Consider the following 20279-nt stretch of genomic DNA (forward strand, 5'->3'; position numbering starts at 1 on the left):
TAGCTTCAGGACTTTTTTCCTGCTGCTTTCTCACCTCTCTCAACCTTCCCAGAATTGAAGAATTAGGGCCTTGCTCTGGACTAGGCTTTGGTTTAAGGGAATGTTGTGGCTGATTTGATATTCTATCCAGATCACTAAAACTTTCTCCCTATCAGCAATAAGTCTGTTTGCTTTCTTCTCATTTATGTATTCATTAGAGTAACACTTAATTTCCTTCATGAACTTTTCCTCTGCGTTTGCAGTTTGGCTAGGTGGCATAATTGGCCTAGCTCTTGGCCTGTCTCGTCTTTCTGCATGCTTTCCTCACTTAGCTTAATCATTTCTAGCTTTTGACTGAAAGTGAGATATGTGTGACTCTTCATTTTACTCCAACACTTGGAGGCCTGTAAGGTTATTAATTGCCCCATTTCAGTGTCTCAGAGAATAGGGAAGCTCAAAGAGAGGGAGAGAGATGGGAAACAGCTTCTCCATGGAGCAGTCAGAACACACACACCACTTACGGATTCAGTTCAACATTTTATGTAGGCACGGTTCATTACAGTTAAAATAGTAATACCAAAGATCACTGATCACAGATGACCATAACAAATACAATAGTAATGAGAAAGTTTGAAATAGTGCGAGAATTACTAAAATATGACATGGAAACTCAGGAAATACTGTTGGAAAAAGGACACCGATACACTTGCTCAACACAGGGGCGCCACCAACCTTCAATTTGTAAAAAAATGTAGTATCTGCACAGTGCAGTAAAATGAGATATGCCTGTAAATTTTGGAAATTTTGTTTATATTACATAGAAAATATTTACTGAGCAAGTATACCCAGGTATTATTTTAGTCACAAGTACTATTCTAAGACAAAAGGCCTGGCTGCTGATAACATACAGCTCATGTTTCAAACTTCAACTCAGGCTGTTCCTCATTGCCTTTTTTTATTGGAATGTTATGTTTTTAGTATTTGTAGCATAAAAGGGTTTGAAATCCTTTTTTTGAGGTATTGACACCTTAAAAAAAAATACTGTCCTGCATCAGATAACTTCAGATTTGGCAGTAGGTTTAGATATATTTTAATTTATATTTTTGGCTCAGTTTGAGGTTTCATATCTTTAAAATGGTATGTGAAACTTGACCTTTCACATGTTTCAGAAAGTTTAAAACATACATGAAGATCTTCTTAGAATCTCATTATTACATAAAATAATTTCAGGTGATGATACAGTAATAAGGACACTGACTTCGCTATTAAAAATGGGGGTTTTAAATTATCAGCTCATTGATCATGGTCTTGTTTCTTAATCTGTTTTCTACCTTAAATAACAATTGGTCCAATGTATCTACTAGAATATGTGATGTGGAAGTTGTTATAAAGTGTTATTTCCATTCTTTCCCTTTCCTCTGTTAATCCTGTTTCCTGTTTCTGCTCTCATCTGTAGAGGATGTAAATCTGTAACACTCCTCTCAGATATGACTTTCCTGTATATGAAGCCATTTGTAAACTATTTTAAAAATAAATGTCCTTCAGTATATATTCTCACATATAAGGTAGTACTATTAATTGCATAGTTGTTAGAACCATGTTTTAATTTTTCCCCTCTTTTTCAAGCACTTCATCAAAAATTAGTTTAGAATAATCTCACTGCTACCACTGGTTAATTATAAAGTTCACATGGTCTAAATATTTCTAAAGTAGTAAGCTTTCTGGGACATAACATTGATTTAAAAATTAGTCTTAAAATATAAGATAGAAAATTTAGTGGTAACATACCTATTACAGTGAGAAAGCACAGCTAATGAAGTATGCTTATAGTGTAGTATTTTATCCTTTTTGACTTTCTGTGATAAATTCTTGGGTTAAAAGGAAGTTGTAGAGATGTATAACATTATTTGATCCCAAAGCATTACATTGTTAAATGGTGAAATATTCTTTCTCTCTAGGTTTGCTTGATAATTGATCTATTTTTGTTTGATTGCTTTCCCAATATTTATTCATATATTTCTTCCAGAAAGAATTCAAGGTGGAATTTTTCTAATAAGATGCCTACTTGTTGAGTGGTACACACTATAAAAAATGAGTCTATATACAAAAACAAAACACACCCAAAAATGTGGAACTTACCTGGAGAATAAGAGCAGAGATTAAAATTATTTTCTTATAATAATTTTCTTGATGTTTATAGAGAGTATCATATAAAGCATAATTGAAGTTTCATTTATGTATTATGTGATTTTAAATGTTGCATAAGTTGTATTTTTATAGTGATATTTAAAAATACTGTTTGTCCTAGTTTTCTTTTATTATACCAGAGAATTAAAATTGCCTTTTTCATTGTAATTACTGTCATACGCTAAAGACTAAAACTTGACTGAAAGGTAGTTTAATTTTAGTTCTAACTATATTAATGAGTTGTTGATATGTTAACTATCAATTTATTACTCTCACCTCTAATTTTTTACTAAAACTCCTTTCGAAGCTGTGTTGGTGTTCAGTGAGTAATTTTAAAAAGGCTTCTTTCTACTTAATGGTGTATTGAAATTAATACTAGTCATCGTTTTTTCTTTTGAAAAGACAATAAATCTAAAATCTACCACACATCTTATGTAAGTTTAGATAAACTGCAGTAGGTATATGCTAAACATTTAAATGGTTCTATTCATTCTACAGCTGTTCTTTTTTCCTGCTTTGTAAAATAATTTTTTTGGTTTAGTCTTTTTTCTAGACATTCCTATCCTTGACTTTTCTTTCCAGATTTTGTTTCCTAGCCTGTTTGCCATGTTTCCCTTCTTACGTGTCAGGAAATTATCCTACCTTTCTCCATTTTGGTAAGATGACAATTTATAAAAGAAATCAAAACAATATATTCAATATAAATAGGTGGTGCACATTGATTTTTCTTTGTAAATGTACTAAAAGTGTACATGTTTGTCTGTCTATTCTAACCCTTTTGGTTTTCCATTTGAAAACAAAACTGATGTTGGAAAATTTTTCCTGATTAGTGTGAGATATTCTTTTGGTAAAAGTTTTTTTTGTAATTGAAAACTGCAAAAGTCCATTTATTTTCTCCCAAAATTTGATATTTCAGTTTGACTTTTTAAAATTCCATGTCTTCTTAGACAATATGTAGAAATGTAAATGGCTGGCAGAGGGGCAACGTAATTGCAAGAGTTAAGTGACTATCATGCCTTTCATGCCATGTGTACAGTATAAATCTACTCTTATCACTCTTAGGCAAATTTAAATGTGTTCAAGTAGATCATGAGTCCAAAATGTGCACTATTTTACTAACCTGATGGCTTAAATGGAGGACCTGAGAGAGTTTTAGAATAGTAAAATTATTTGTCTTGGTGTTGTAGCCCCAAACTGGACATATGGAAGGCATTTTTACATGAGCATGGTCTATAATTTTATAGATCTACCTTTTATTTATCCTTTCAGTTTCATTTCTCTTCATTCCTATGTTTTTCTGTTTGTTTCTTTTTCTTTCTGCAAGTTGCTTAAATATGCATTTGAAAATAATCTTCACATGCCAAAATTATTGGATTGTACTTTTCTAGATTTTTGTGTCGGTTGTCAATACTCACATGTATCAGCAGTTTTTTTAATGTTTATTTTTGAAAGAGAGAAAGAGAGAGCATAGGAGTTGAAGAGGGGTTAGGGGGGGTGGGGGAGACAGAAGATCCAAAGCGGTCTCTGTGCTGATAGCAGCAAGCCCGATGCAGGGCTGGAACTCATGAACTGTGAGATCATGACCTGAGCTGAAGTCGGTTGGAATGCTCAACCAGGCACCCCTCAGCATTTTTTAACCCTTCAAACCATAGCAAGTTTTTAACATCTTTTAAATATTGGTTTTCTTTATGAAATTTACAAATAAAGTGAAATATTTAAAAATATATTTAAACTCAAGGTCTTTCACATTATATAATGCATTTGCCATTAAAGCCACTGTGTCTCTTATTATGGTTTATTATATTTTATAAGTACATATGAACAATTATCAAGACTCAAGACCAAAATTAAACTCCTTTGATTGCCTCTTGTGATGTATTAACCTCATGACTAGATAGAAGATAGAACACACAAAGTAATCCAGAATGTGAAAATGGAAAAGAATTAACAGATCAACAGATCCTTAAATTTGTTATAAAATGCATATTGTCAAACAGTGATACCTTTGTTAACCCTTAAAATTTTTTTCTAAATTAATTACTTTGAATATGAAAATTGATGAATAAGCTTTGAGGGGAGTAATAGTAACTATTTGTAGATGTCTGTTAAGAAATACAAATCACTGAGTTTGGATATTTAAATATTCGACAGAAAACATTATAAATATCCAGGCAATGGTAATATACAGAATTTTTTCTGTCTTCTAAACCAAAGATAGCTGTTGGCATATCAGTTATCTTGACTGTGATTGATAGCCTTAGTTTGGAATGTAGGATAAAGGAAGATTACATTGACAATGGAAATGTCTGGAGTTATCCTTAGGATACTTGGATCACTTACAGATTTCTAGGCTTCAAAATTAAAGATCACCTCTTTCAGCAAGGTTTTCTAGATCATCTAGAAAAAGGGAAGATACTATATACCATTGTTTCAGAGATACGAATTACATAGGCTTTAAACCCAAGTTACTGAATCAAAAGTTAACCAGCCTCTGATGGTGGGGAAACATGTGAACCATCCTTGTAGCGTTTTTCCTTGATACCCAGTTTGCCTTCGATTTGTAACTTATAGTTCCTAAACATGGTAATATCTAAGCAAAAGTGCAGTGAACTATGAACAGTTTGAATCCCAGCTACAACATGCTGTGCACACACAGACACACACACACAGACACACACACACACACACACACACATATATAAAGACTCATTATGCTTTCACTTTACATTGAGAAATGCAATTGGAAAGCATACAGTTGAGTCCTTAAAATTCGAATATTAGGATACTACTTGAAATTTAAGACAAATTTTATGTGTTGAGTTTCTGATATATTGTAATCAATTATGAGTTGAAGTAGATTATGCTTTTTTTATTTTTTAAACAAGCAAGACTTAAGATTACAAGCTTTTTTATGATGCCACAATTTTGGGTTCAGATTTATATGTTTCAGTAAGAACTTTTGTTGAAGTCTAAGTCTCTGTTAGAAACAGGAACTCTATGTTGTTAATAAAGTCTTCTAAAATGTATTCACTAAAGAGGATGTTTGTTTCTAAGGGTGAGTGTTGTTTTCCAAATGCATATGAAAAGCACAGGTTAACTTGTGAGTCCTAGTGGTACTCTTTTTAATGTATAGTTTGTTAAAAATCCAGAAACATTCTTTTTTATCTTTTAAAATGTAGTTATCTCTTAGTAGATGTGTTTAATTTTATTCTCCAGATCTTCTAAATTTTGATGACATAGCTTCCTCAGAAAACTTGCTACATCTCACTGCAAATAGGCCGAAAATGCCTGGAAGAAGGTTACCTGGCCGCTTCAATGGTGGACATTCCGTGAGTTACACTTGCTGTTGTAAAACACAAAAGTTTCTAAGAATGAGGGAGGATTTATGCCTCCACCAAAGTTTAAAAATCAGGAAGATAGCTGTGATACTTAAGTGGCAAATGGTTGGTTATATTTAGGGAGATACGAGGTTATGTTCATCGCAGAGAGACTTGGAATGGAAGGTTACAGAATCAGGAATAAAGAATTGTCCTGAGACCATAACCACAAAAGCACAGTGTCAAAAGAGGTCAGAGTATCTGTGTAATCTACCCATCTAACAACAATAATTAGAATTGAGTGGTACCTATTCACTTTAGGAAGGAATGAAAACATTTTTTTCCTGTGCAATAGTCAGTGGTTTTTTGGTAATATGAATGCTGGTATCAAAATGTGTGGCTTCTTTTTATGCTTTCTGGACTTTGCCTGGGATACTGGTAGTGCCTTAATACACTAGCTCTTAAGTGTTGCAGTGCTTTTAAATTACTTAAGTAGAGAAAATTTTTGTTGCGAAGAGGCAGGCTATTTTTACCTTGAAGACATGCAAGTTTGTTGTTCAGCTTGAAATTACGTACTATCCTGTTAACAATGATGGAATATCTGGAATAGTAGCTGCTACTGCTAAAAACAGTGATAATAGTTACTTAGTTTATTATCCAAATGTTTATTGCCTTTTCCTTTTTTGGTATTTTCTGTTTCTTGATTTAAAAAAATCATTTAGCCAACTCAAAGCCCAGAAAAAATCTTGAAGTTACCAAAAGAAGAAGATAGTGCCAACTTAAAGCCATCTGAATTTAAAAAGGATTCATGCTACTCTCCAAAGGTGAGCTGAATTGTGGCCCAAGATTTATATAATTTGTAGGATTCTTTGTGAATAGCAAAATTGTGGAATTTAAAGTGTCTTTTCTTCTTTCTTCTTTCTTCTTTCCTTTCTTTCCTTTCTTTCCTTATTTTTGGGAGAAAGCACAACAAGGGAGGGGCAGAGAGAGAGGAAGAGAGAGATAATCCCAAACGGGGCTCAAACTCATGGACCATGAGATCATGACCTGAGCTGAAACCAGGAGTCAGACGCTTAACCAACTGAACCACCCAGGCATCCCTTAAATTGTATTTAAGAAAAAAGTTGTTTCTACCAAGAAATAAAATAATTCCTGCTAAAAAATTGAGTTATGAAAGTCACACTATCCTCTGTAGCTCATTTTGTAGAGGACCTTATTGTAAATGAGTAATATAAATGTTAAATACTTCATACTATTTTTTAAGGCATAGCTCATCCATCTGTTTCATTTTCTTTTTTTTTTTAATGTTTATTTATTTTAGAAAGAGTGTAAGCAGGGGAGGTGCAGAGACAGAGAGAGAGGGAGACCCAGAATCCCAAGCAGGCTCCAGGCTCTGAGCTGTCAGCACAGAGCCCGATGCAGGGCTGGAACTTGCAGACTGCGAAATCATGTTCTGAACCTAATTCGGATGCTTAACTGACTGAGCCACCCAGGCGTGCCCATCTGTTTCACTTTCCCATTAAACGTACACTCTGTGTTCCAGAGGCCATCACTTGTTTATTCCTAACCTAGCTTGTTGTTTGGCGCCATAATGAGCACTGAATATATCCTGGAATAATGGCAGAATACATGGATTCTTCCATTTATTACATGGTGTTAAGACTCTTCTAAACTCTTGTCATTTTTATGTAAGGTAGTATTATCACATCCTATATACATCTTAAATTCAAGTTCATGTTTCCTCCTTAAATTCATTCCCGGGCATTTGGCTACTGCTAAAATTTATCAGATACATTTAATCTGATTCTCTCAACTGTCATCATTAGACTGAAATTCTATTTCGTATTACTTTAGTGAAATACTCCAAGAGCATCAGGCCGTGGATTGATGTTAATGCCTTGCTAAATTGTTCATAATTACTTTTAAGTGAACCTCTTAGGATATGTAATATGGAGGATCAAAACAACACCCTAATGGGGCACAGGGCACCCAGATGGCTCAGGCCATTAAGCATCCAACTCTTGATTTTGACTCAGTTCATGATCTCATGGTTCATGGGATTGAGCCCTGTGTCGGGTTCTGCACTGACATGACTGCATGGAGCCCGCTTAGGATTCTCTCTCTCACCCTCCCTCTTTCTACCCAACCCTGTTTGTGTGTGTATGCGCATTCTCTTGCTCTCTCAAAGTAAATAAACATTAAAAAAAAAACCCACAGCACCTTAAAAATGCTGATATATTCTTGTCTCTAGATGCGCCACTGGGAAAACCATTCGTAAGATAAATCTAATAGATTTTTCTTTTCTTTTCCACTTTTTTGTTCTTTTTATTGATAAAGCCCTTGACATTTCTCACATAAACCCCTAGTGATTGCAGGTTTATTCTTTGGTGGTTTGGTGGTTTTACCAGTTGTGAATATTATCAAACTGATTTTTGAATTTTCAAGTTTATCATTTATCTTGAAGTATTATTTTAATTATCTCCTTGCTATAAAAATTTTTATGAAAGTTTTATAAGTATAAATACAATAAATTAACATTTGCTATTATGTTTTCAGCCATCTGTGTACCCTTCAACACCTTCAAGTGCTTCTAAACCAAATACAGCTGCTTTTTTAACTCCATTGGAAATCAAAGCTAAAGTAGAATCAGATGATGGGAAACAAAATCCCTTGGATGAACTTAGAGCTCAGATTATTGAATTGCTGTGCATTGTAGAAGCGCTGAAAAAGGATCATGGGTAAGTAGTCCTTGTTTTCTTTCAATACTACTTACAAGTATGTAAAGAATTCTTTCATGTCAAGCAGAGATGTAATCTGCCAAATTTCTGGTATAAGCAAGTATATTTTCAGTGAAATTTTCATTAATAGTACTCTGCAAAAATCTTGAATTTGAAAATTTGTTCTTGTAGCTTGATTATAGAAAAGGTATAATATGTAGGTATAATTTAAGGGTACAAATTTTCTGGTCAAACAAAGGAGTTAATTAGTCTCAAAAATATTAGGAAAAGTCCTATTTTATTTTATTTTTTTTTTATTTTTAAATATAAAATTTATTGTCAAATTGGTTTCCATACAACACCCAATGCTCATCCCAACACCAATTGTATTTTAGATCTGGAGTGTATCTATATGTAGATTTACTTTTCAGAGGAACTGGATCACTGTCTCTGCTAGGGTTGAGATTGGTATTTAAATAAAACCAATGGATTGTGTTTAGGTGATTTCTAAGGCTGTTAGAAATCTGAAACTTTTGGTAATGGCGTATGATGAGATCCTAAGTGAAAGTTAGGGACTGTCTAGAGCCAGAATAAATGTAAAAGGTCACCTCTGATAGCCCCCCTCTCTTCTTTTAACTAAAGAGAGAAAGGTTCAGAGAGATAAAGCTCTTTACCTAATATTACACAGTTCTTAATATTTTTTTTTAACGTTTTATTTATTTTTGAGACAGGGAGAGACAGAGCATGAACAGGGGAGGGTCAGAGAGAGGGAGACACAGAATCTGAAACAGGCTCCAGGCTCTGGGCTGTCAGCACAGAGCCCGACATGGGGCTTGAACTCACGGACCGCGAGATCATGACCCGAGCCGAAGTCGGCCGCTTAACCGACTGAGCCACCCAGGCGCCCCAAGATTACACAGTTCTTAAAAGGCAGAGCTACAACTCAAATCCATTTTCTGTTGGTTTAGAGATATTTTCTATAACCATTATTATTTGAATTTTAAAACTTGTTAACATTTTAAACATAATTCTGCAAAGGACCAGTAGGTAAAACGAATCAGAGATCAGCTGATCTAACTGAACTGAGGCTGAGGGCTCAGGTTCTCTTCCCCTGTCTCAGCTTCCCTTGTAGCCTCTAAAAGTATTTGATGGAATCCGAAATCTGGAATAAAAGTCATTGCCAGAGGGGCGCCTGGGTGGCTCATTAAGTTGAGTGTCTGACTTCGGCTCGGGTCATGATCTCTTGGTTTGTGAGTTCAAGTCCCCCTGCATTGGGCTGTCTGCTCCCAGCACGGAGCCTGCTTCAGATCCTCTGTCTGCCCCCACTCCGCCCCTCTCCTGCTCGTGTGTGTGTGTGTGTGTGTGTGTGTGTGTGTGTGTGTGTGTGTGCGCGCGCGCGCGCGATGGCACCCTTTCTTTCTCTCTCTCTCAAAAATAAAATAAACATTAAAAAAAGTCATTGCCAGAAACCATGTTACCTCTGAGCTGAATTTATCATTTCTCCCTCAATTCTCATTTGCATTGGGTTGTTTATTAAAAACAATATTGAGATTAACAGTATGACGTATTTATAGTTGCAGAGCACTTTTATAAATGTCTCTTTAGGTAGAAACAAAAAAATTTACCTTGAATGACTACTTAAATAAACGTACTTATGTGTATATATATTAGAGTGTGTTTATAATTTGACACATGATGGGCCTTTTCTTGAATCCTTCAGTTTATCTGAGTCCTGCAGATTTTTTTCACAGATTCCACAATATACACAGTATAAATCGTAAGTTCATTCATCTAGTAAGTATTTATTGAATACCACCCATGTATGAGTTAGAGAACTCTCCTAATTTGTTGATTTTGGCATTTACATTTTTGATACCAAGTATGCTATTTTTAATGAACTAATAATTATGTTTACAAATTGCCTGTAGGGTTTTTTTAATGTTCGTTTATTTTTGAGAGAGAGAGAGAGGGAGGGAGGGAGGGAGGGAGGGAGGGAGGGAGGGAGGGAGGGAGACAGACACAGAATCCGAAACATGTTGGAAGCTCTGAGCTGTCAGCACAGAGACACTGGGAGATGCTTAACTGACTGAGCCACCCAGGTGCCCTTGCCTGTACGTGTTCTTAAATTAGCTATTGGATGAATAAAATCTTTATGATTTATATATATTTTAAAACATATATATCAGATATTTTAGAAGTCTTTCCAAAGGCCAAATGTTTTCAAAGTCTTGTTTCCTCTGGGAAAATGAAATGGATAGCAGATTTTTTAATCTGAAAAATACAGGCATCACAGGATAATGGATAAATACATACTGGTATGTTGATACAACAAAATACTATACAGTGTACAGCAATAAAAAATAAATGGATTATGACTACATATGTCAACATGTAATTAATCTGAAAAAGATTGAGGGTGGAGAAGGCAAGTCAGAGAGCGACATGCTACAGTATTTACGTAAAGTTTGAAATCAAACAGTAAGTGTGTTGTTTCAAGATATATTCATATATGTGGTAAAATTAGAAAGAAAAGAAATAATAAATACTCTAAAACTTTTTCTATGAAGGAGAGGGGGAAATAGATTTGAGGGACACTGAGTATCAGAGGTACTGGTAATAATAACTTATTTCTTAAGCTGACTTGGAGTTCCAGGGTTTTTGTTTTATGATTATATCTTTATAGCTTACAAATACATCCAAAGTCTTTATGCATTCAGTATTAAAATCTAAAATGTTTGGAACAAATCATTTAAAAAATTTAAATGATATTGACATGGAAAGATTGACAAATATATTAGTAATTTCTTTCTTTAGTTGAAAAGTTACAGAACAAGATACATAGTTTGATCTGTTTCTGTAAAAAGGAAACAATGTTACATAAAAATTTTATATTATAAATGTGTTTTTAAAAAGAACAATAAAAATGTGAGAGTGGTACTAAATTATCAGATCAAAGAGCAAATAGAATGATGTAATGCTATTACAAATATAGATAAAGAGAGCAGGATAAATATTTTAGGAATAGATCTTCATTTAGGTATAAATTAAATGTATAATAAACTCAGAATAATAGAATAATTAGAAAAAGGAAGCATTATTTAATTTAGTGATAACATTTTGCAATACAAAGTTAATATTTTAGCACATTTTCTATCATATACCAAAATAAACTGTAGATAAATTTGAGTTAAATATTTAAAAAATTATAGTCAGCTGAAACAGTAGAAACTCTCAATATAGTTTTATAATCATTAAAACCACAGAAGAAACTAGTTCAAAACTATATAATTGAAAACTTCCTTTCTTATATATTCTTTCTTCCTTAGCATTTTCATGTGTTTCTCAAGCTCATATTTCTATAATACTCTTGAAGATCATTTTCAAGGGGCTGAAAATGTCTGTCCTTGTCCGTACTTTTTGATTTAGAAATTTGATATATCTGGTATATTAATGATGTTAAATAAAATTCCTATTCTTTCCATCTCCCCAAAACCCGAGTAACCAAACAAAAAAACTTGGATATTTGAGTGTCAAGCAATAGTTATCAGAAATATGATAATTTTAGCAGCACGGAAGTATTTTTAAATACTTTGTGAAAAGACACAATATGGAGTATATACTTACAGCTGTGGAGGGAAAATGACTATAAAAAAAGAAGGAAACACAGAAAAATGAAAACATGAGTTAAGGAGGAAGGATTGTTGGCTAATGTTTTTTTATTGGTTTGGTAATTTTAATGTAATGTTTCATTTGAAAAAATACAGAAAGAGAAATGTACAGGTAATCGTGTTAAATCATTTGCCTTGTACTGTGACATGTTTTGACATTACCAAATCACTTGGGTTTTGTCCAGCCTGGGAAATGCATGATAACTGAATATGGAAAGCTGCTTCTAAAGGCCAGTTATTATTTCTTTATTTTATCATGAGCTGCTCTGTATTCACTTAAAAAAATTGCTTTATTGCAGATAGGTTTGCCATGGTATTGCTGAGCTTTTAAGTGTTGGGTTGAACCATTCCAACCAGAGAATTTGAAGTTTTTCTCAATCAGTATGGCTATTTTCTTTAAAAAAGTTTCCCCCATGTTTTGGTCTGTCAGGTAACAGATCCTGTTAGTCAAATATATTGTTTAAATGAAAGACTTAACAGTAATAAATTGTTTTTAGGAAAGAACTGGAAAAACTACGAAAGGATTTGGAAGAAGAGAAGGCAATGAGAAGTAATCTAGAGGTAATTCATTTCTCCTAACATTGAGATAGTAGTCAGCATAAATAAACTAGTCAGCATAAATCACCATCCCAGCTAGGTGATTGATTTCACTACAAATTATGCTATCTTAAGTTGGACACTCCCTGCTGCTTGATAGCCATTTAATTAATCTCTTGTTGACTCCCTGTCACATTCCGTTCATTCATTCAGCAAATACTTTTGAGCACTAACTCTTAGGCAGTGCATGAGGCATAAGGTATATATATTCTTAAATAAAACAAACATGATTCTTGCCTCGTAAGTGTGTAGTTCTAGATCTTTTGAACTCAACATTGCTTTCTTGAGCTATTTCTCTCTTTTTTACACAGTTACCTTTTTTTCCCCTTTCTTTTCTTTCTTTTTAAATGTTTCCATTTTTATTTTTTGCCTGGAGGCAAGGGTGGAGGGGGGTAGGTGTGATAATGGGATGGCTCTAGATTTGTTGACTTTGATTTCTTCACTGAGAGTTCACTTCATAACCATCATGTTAACATCTTCACTCTGTGCTGATGACCGACAATTTCATTTATTTTATCTTAACTTTTTTTCCATCCTCACTGACTTTGGTCTTCATTTGTATACTTCTTTTCTGCATATTTCAAAGAAAGCCTATTCTGCCTTTTTTCAAAGGCTCTTCCCATTCTGTATTTAAGTATTTCATATGCTTCCCTGTTTTTACCTGTTTCTCTTGTTTGTGAAACAGAACATGGGACTTGCTAAGAAAAACTTGAGCTCCTCTTCTGACTTACAGTTGTGACTTTCAGGTCTAAACTATGTGTCAGGTTGGCACCTTCTGTACATTATTAATGGACACACATATCAACTTGTAAGGATTATTGTTCTTGTTTTAAGGATGAGGAAACTAGGGTTTAGAGTGATTTAAGTCAGCAGTGGAGCTGAAATCTTTAAAAGAAACAGCCAGACTTCGGAAACTTTGCTTTTAGGGATTAAGTTATACTGTTTGAACTTGAGTTATACTGTTTAACCTCCTTTTAGCTTTAGTTGTTAATACATGTGAAGGTATTTGGCAGATTACCAAACTGCATTTTTACTCTTATATTGGACATACCCATTTTATTGGCACTTTCCCTTTTCCTATGAAAATATTCTATTTTTCCCCTTTTCCGAAAAAGCAAAAGCCCCCTTTCAGGTCCAGCTGCCCTCTTGATCTACTGTAGTTTTCACTTTTCGTTTGAAGTTCATTTATTGCAAAACAGAAACAACCAAGGTAAAATGTTCCTTCAGAACTGCCCCGGCCCTCCTTTCTGTATCTGCTCTCTTTTCCTACCTGTGCCCACAGAGTATCTATCGTGATTAGCTCTGTGCCTCTCCCTTCTGAATCTAATTCATCTTTTCCCACCTTCTGTCCTGTTTACAGCTGCTAGTCTCCCTGGATGTTCCACTGTGAACTTAGAACTCTCATGTCCCCTTTGACACTCATCATCTTCTGATTTTCTGTTTCTGTTGATGGTTTCATTGACTTTCAAGTCTTGAGACATGGTACTTCCATTCTAAAGCCATTCCCATTCAGGCCTGCTAGCTTGACTCCCTCACCTTTATCTCTTTGTTTCTAGTGTTTGTCTTTTTCCCTTGCTCTTTATCTTCTCTTTAGCTGTTTAAGTTTCTCTCATTCTTATCTCAGATTAATCTTTCTTGCTCAGTACTTTGAAGAACTTTCTGTTACTTGGTGAATGAAATTCAGACTTCTCAACTTAGCATATGAGGTCTTTTATATCCTGGTCCTAGTTTATCTTTCTTTTCTTGTTCGCTGATTGATCTCAGTTGCCCCTCACAGTTAATTTGTCTGAATTTTTGCTCTTATTGTATTTTCTTGGATTTTCCTTTTGTGTCATCTTCTCATGCATAAGTTCTACAGATTCTCAAAGCTCCCCAACAACAGTCACCTTCATTAGTTAGTACCAGTCATCCTCTGATTCAAAGTAATTTTGTCTTTTTCCACATTCATGTTCTTTAGTTTTGAAAAGGATAAATAAGTAATAATTTTGCATCTTATCACTGTGACATTAAGGACTTATTTTGCCCATCTTGTAGACTGTAAGACTGTTCCAGGGAGATCTCTGTTTCATCTTTGTCCATAGCTCTGAGCACAGTGCTTTACGCATATTAGATAGCTAATAAATTTTTTCAAATTAAAGAATACATATTAAAAATGTCTTAAATTCCCAGTAATTGCCAGTGTGTAACATAGTAGAAATTCAAAAATAATAATAAGTTTCTTGAGGCACCTGGGTGGCTCAGTTGGTTAAACGTCTGACTCTTGATTTCAGCTCAGGTCATGATCTCACGGTTGTGCGATTTGAGCCCTCACATCGAGCTCTGCACTGATCATGGAGCCTGCTTAGGGTTCTCTGTCTCCTTTTCTCTCTGCCCATCCACCCCCCCACTCCCCGCACTTTTTCTTTCTCGCAAAATAACACATTTAAAAAAAAGTTTCTTGATATTTATTCCTCATCTTTCCTACATACACATATGTATTTCCTACATACACAAATATTTCCTGCATACATACATGAAAATAAGGTAACAAGGTAAGCAAGAGGAAACTAATAGAGTGTTAAATTTGTATATATGATTTAATTTGTCATAAAAATCATGAAAAGAGTCCAATGAAATATTTCTTTTTTGAAGACTTTCATTTGATTCGATTTTTAAGCAAAATCAGCTGTTACTTAGCCTCACACTGCTTTGTGTTATAATTTTTTTTTTTTCCTAATGGGGGAAGTTTGACTCTTGTATTTATAAAAGCACACTTAATAAGACATTAGAGTTTTAAGATCATACCTTTAGAGGAGAAATTATATTTCCCAAAGATTAAAAGTAGTACTTTGAACTCTGAAGTTAACATATGGTATTAAATTATCCTGAGGGATGATAAAAAAACTAAAGGTGAACAAGGAACATAAGTGCTAGAAGAGAAACTCTAGCAATAAAAATTCCTGCTTGAGGGGCGTCTGGGTGGCTCAGTCAGTTAAGCATCCGACTTTGGCTCAGGTCTTGATCTCACGGTTCATGAGTTCGAGCCCCGCGTCAGGTTCTGTGCTGACAGTTCAGAGCCTGGAACGAACTAACAAACCATTCTTGAGTAGTTAGAATCCCTTAGGAGATTGTGAACATATGGAAATCATACATTTTGACCGTGACAAAAATGTTTATCATTTAATAATAAAGTATTTGTCAGAGGTTAGCCATAGAATGTGTTATTTGTATGCAATGTTGTGGACAGGGATAATGCTATCAAGAGAAGGTAAGGCCTAAATATTCTTGCATGCAGTGAAAGGTCAGAGATCATCAGCACCTTATGTAATTGGGAGGATTAGAAAATTGTAGGTGTCAGAGTCTGAGACCCTATCTATACAAGTTCCATACCACTTGCTAGTGTGGAGCTGTTGGCATGGTATTGAATCTTGTGCTCAACTCTGTTAGCTGTTATGTGTCAGAATTAAATAATTCTGTTCTCAGTTGTGAACATGTAATGAATTTTCCTAATTCTCTTAAGTTTCTTAAATTGTGAATTTCAGTTAAGTGAAGGATGCCTTCTGCCTATAGGTGAAAATATTTCCAACACATTGACTGAATCTTAGGTATATTCCTGTGTTTTAAATAATAATTTAATCTAGAACGTACTGTTTATAGATAAGGAAATTGAGACCAAGTGAGGTTAGTGATTTACCAATATCACATAGGTAGTAAGTGATAAACATAGAACTAAATTGGTCCTTTATTATTATTATTTTTGTAGTTCTATATGGCCCCCCTTTGTTTAATTACAGGTACTTGTACATTTCTTAATTTGGTTTCAAGGATTCTCTTGTTCTTTGGAGGGTTAATTTTCTTACAGTTCTTTCAGAGACTCACGTTACTTAACATTGTTCTGGCTGAAACAACTGTAGTTACTTTTTGGTGTTTCCTGCCATTTAGGAACTTGCACTGTGATGTGACCTTCTATTAAACTTGTTCTATACTGATTACACCATTAGGAATTGGATCTTAGAATGGAAATCAAAATCTGGAGGCTTGAAAGTATGATTGGATCTTAATGACAGAATACAGTAAAGTTTACTAAAGATATGTTATCTATTATCAACTTAACATTTTGTATTTTAGGTGGAAATAGAGAAGCTGAAAAAAGCAGTCCTGTCTTCTTGAAATGGCATGGGCCCATGTTCTTAATGTTCCAGGGATTCAGAAGCAACACTATGAACTTCACCTGACTTGTTACTTAAAAATAACAAATGCTGATATCCTGATAAATATGAGTATTTGAACTATAATCTGTAGAAAAGTAGGGAGAGGGTGGATTTTTTTTATATATATTTTGTTTTGCCAATATGAAAAAAAAGAGGCCTTAATTCTTATGTGCTGGAATTGCAAACTTTTTTTTTTTTTTTAGTTTGCTTGAAAATACTACTGAATCTGTATAAAAAGGAAAGTTCACAATCGTTTTTTTATTGAAACTTGTAGTATTATTTTTAAAGAGATCTATACTATAAATATGGGGATATCTTTACAAATAATCTGTAAAATATACTATTTGAGAGGGACAAATTAGCTTTATAGTAACTATAGCCACTACTTTTCCCATAATATGTAAGGGATATAAACTTTGTATATATATTTTTTTTACTTTTAGCTTCTTACCCAGGATACACTGTTGTGCCTGTTTGTTTGCAGTGCTGTTTATACTCTGGGTGATGAAATAGGAGTTTCCTAGCTATAAACCAGATTACTCACCCATGCATATAATAATAACTAATGAAATAATCAAAATAATTTCAACTTTTAGAATATTTTATATTGCTTGCACTATAGGATTCATAAAAGGAATTTAGTTAAAATGGATTGTTAACTATATTTGGGAAAATATGAGCTATATTTTAAAAAATCATTAGGTCTAAGGAACTAAAAATGTCAATTTAACCCTTAACTTGTGCCTAGAAACTACAGCACATATAATATGCAAACACCAGCCTTACTGCTGTACTTTCCTGCTTATTTTACAGGCTCAGATATTACTCATTTCATGATCTTGTGATTTACTTCTTCATGCTCCTCCCTCTGATTTTTAATACTGATAACACAAGGAGAACAAAACTAAGAACATTCAGAACTTCAGTGTGAGGTTTCATACTTTGACAAATTGTCATCATGTAAATGCTCAGGTTTTACAATGTGTAATTTACCTAAAAGACCAAACTAACTGGTGGAGATAGTTTAGGCTGTCATTTATAAAGGTACCAACTTTATAAAGAGTGTTAATATATTATTATTATATTAAGCTGTAGCAGTACAGCTTATTTAAAACCAAATGTAGTTGACCATATTCAAAATGCATTTTGAATGCAAGATGGATGAATTGGCAGTTTCTTCAGAGTCACTTATGAACAGCTGAATGTTTTAAAATGTTACGTCTGTAGGTAATAGGTCTTAAAATATGTGGGTTCATATTAAAAATAGAAAAATTGACTTTTCATTTGCAAAACAAATTGATTTTCAGCTTTATTACACAACAAACACTTTGAGATTTTGAATACCACCTATCATGCTTCCATTTTGTGTTATTTTAAACCACCAAACCAAGATTTTCCCTTTAAGTTTTAATTTTATATACTGAAATCTTGTGTTAAATGAAATTTTGCCATGTTGTCTCATATGAAAGAAAACTGAAGTAGAAAATAATAGAAATTCCAGTAATTACTTAATGTTAAATTCACAACTTACATTAGTGCTTTTGGGGAAACCTGATTGTGCATTGATTGTTCATTGAGTATGTACATTTTAACTCTTTGAAGTCCTTGGGCTTTTCTGATGCGGTCACTACTGAACAAAATTGTTTACTCCTGTTCTAATGTCTTTAAATGACTTGTCAAATGAATGATTTCCTTCTTGCTAAAAAATTAGATTTTATTTTCTTTTAATGAAAGTCCTTAGGTAGAAATAAAAACATTGTATCCTAGAAATCATTCTCCAGCTTTCTGACTGGAAAATCTATTAAGTGACCCCTCCTCACCCTAATAATGGGCTGAAGGAAGTTTCCAGTAGATTTCAGGTCACCCTTAAAGCTTTTCTTGGTCATTTTCTCACTAGTGCGTAAAATGAAGATGGTCATGAATGCCGAAATACATTTAGAGTATTTGCTTTGTATACTCCTCAGTCAGAATAGAAAATTAAAATACTGTGTCTCTTTTAGAAAATTATTGTGTCTCTATTTTATTGCCATTGACCAAATAGTAAAGAAAAGAAAGCCAAACTCAAAGGGAAAAAATGATTACTTCAGTCTAGCAATTTACCAGTGTTCGCTCTTGTTATGGGGATTTTAGTATTTTTATTCATAAAGTTCATATCACAAAATGGTATGTAATGATAATAGCCTTTATTTGGCAATAAATCATTGTTTTTCCTGAGTGAGTATAAATGACAGACTAGAGATAAACAGCATGGAGTCTGTCATTGCCAAATTATTAGTGAATGTATTTTTCAGGTTTGCTATTTGAAGCGCATAATACTACTAATTTTCCTACTTGTATTTCAATATTAGGAGTATTGTGTGTGTGTGTGCTTGTGTGTGACCACTAAACTTTAGTGGTTTGGCCTTACTATAAAGCTGTTACCTCTTCACAAAATTTAAGTCTGAAGATAGGAAGAGAGAACGGGCCTCATCGAACAGAGGGTTCTCTTTTTTATGCTTCTTACTGTGATCACAGAAAAAAAAAAAAAAACCCAAGTGCTCTCTTGATTTGTTGGTAAATGTTTTATGCTTGCATTTAAACTTGAAATGTATGAACAGAATGAGACAATCAGTTAAAATCAGAAATGAGAAGCGTTAAAAATTTAATGGCCTTGTTTTGCTGTAGCAATAAAATGACCAAGTGCAATGACTTGATTTAATAAAATCATCTTTTAAAAGTTGCTGCTATGAATATTTTTAGCCATAAAATTTTACCCTTGTTTTAGCCTGACTTGCCTTCAGTAACTATAATGTAATGCAGTTGGTGTTGTGGTATTCTAACATTCCAAAAAAATAAAAATAATATATATGTGGGGAAACTCAAAATAGTATACTTCACTGACTTGTTTACAGGTGCTGTAAAAAAGCATGCTACTCCCTCAAAGAGAAAGACAATAAAGAATAGTATTGCCAGTTGTGTCGGTCTTTATTGGTTACTTTTCATTAACATCAGCATATGTTTATTGCACAATATGATGGAAATTCTATTAGGTTAAGCTTTCCAATACAAGAAACCATGCAAATGGTAAAATGGAAGCCTTAGAAGTTCTGGACCTGTTTGACTTTTACTGAATCTTTGTGGTTCTGTTTTTCCCCTGAAACTGTGAGATAGTAATTTCTACCTCACAGGTTTATTGGGAAAATTTGAAATGATTTATCTAAAGTATGTTAGAGAATACTTGGCGTTGAGTAGATTTAAAAAAAAAAAAAAAAACGTGGAAGCTTGTATTGTACTCTCCTCAACAGCATTTAACAGTGATATGTATGATGAAAATTAGACAGCTAAGATTAAAAGAAAGGAGGCATAGTACTTACCCATCCTCTGCTGTTTTGGAGTCCAGCATCCCTTTTTCTTGGGGAGAGATAACTCCTTACATTTGCATTATATTGAAATGAAACTGCTCCCATCCTACAGATTCTGCCTTCCTGACCACCAGGGAGGTGATTGACCCAAGGGAGAGTACTTTGCCCAAATTGAATTACTGACTCATAGACAGATTTTTAAAATTCGGAATTTTTTTTTTTTCTTTTTTTTGAAACAAGAAGCACTGCTCTCTTAGTTAAGTCTGTTATCTGGAAAAAGCTG

General features: G+C 33.8%; 1 protein-coding gene across 1 annotated transcript in view; it reads left to right on the forward strand.

Annotated features, from left to right (window-relative positions):
- The window catches only part of LOC102955036 (CD2 associated protein), a 139994-nt gene extending 120388 nt beyond the window's left edge, over window positions 1–19606 (forward strand). Inside the window, exons 14-18 of the mRNA XM_042986523.1 lie at window positions 5383–5495; window positions 6206–6307; window positions 8040–8221; window positions 12366–12429; window positions 16573–19606. Coding sequence (XP_042842457.1) covers window positions 5383–5495; window positions 6206–6307; window positions 8040–8221; window positions 12366–12429; window positions 16573–16614 — 503 coding nt within the window. The 3' untranslated portion in view covers window positions 16615–19606. The remainder of the gene's footprint in view (window positions 1–5382; window positions 5496–6205; window positions 6308–8039; window positions 8222–12365; window positions 12430–16572) is intronic.
- Window positions 19607–20279: the final 673 nt, after the last annotated feature.

Source organism: Panthera tigris, chromosome B2 (genome assembly GCF_018350195.1).
Source record: "Panthera tigris isolate Pti1 chromosome B2, P.tigris_Pti1_mat1.1, whole genome shotgun sequence".
NCBI classification, from domain to species: Eukaryota; Metazoa; Chordata; class Mammalia; order Carnivora; family Felidae; genus Panthera; species Panthera tigris.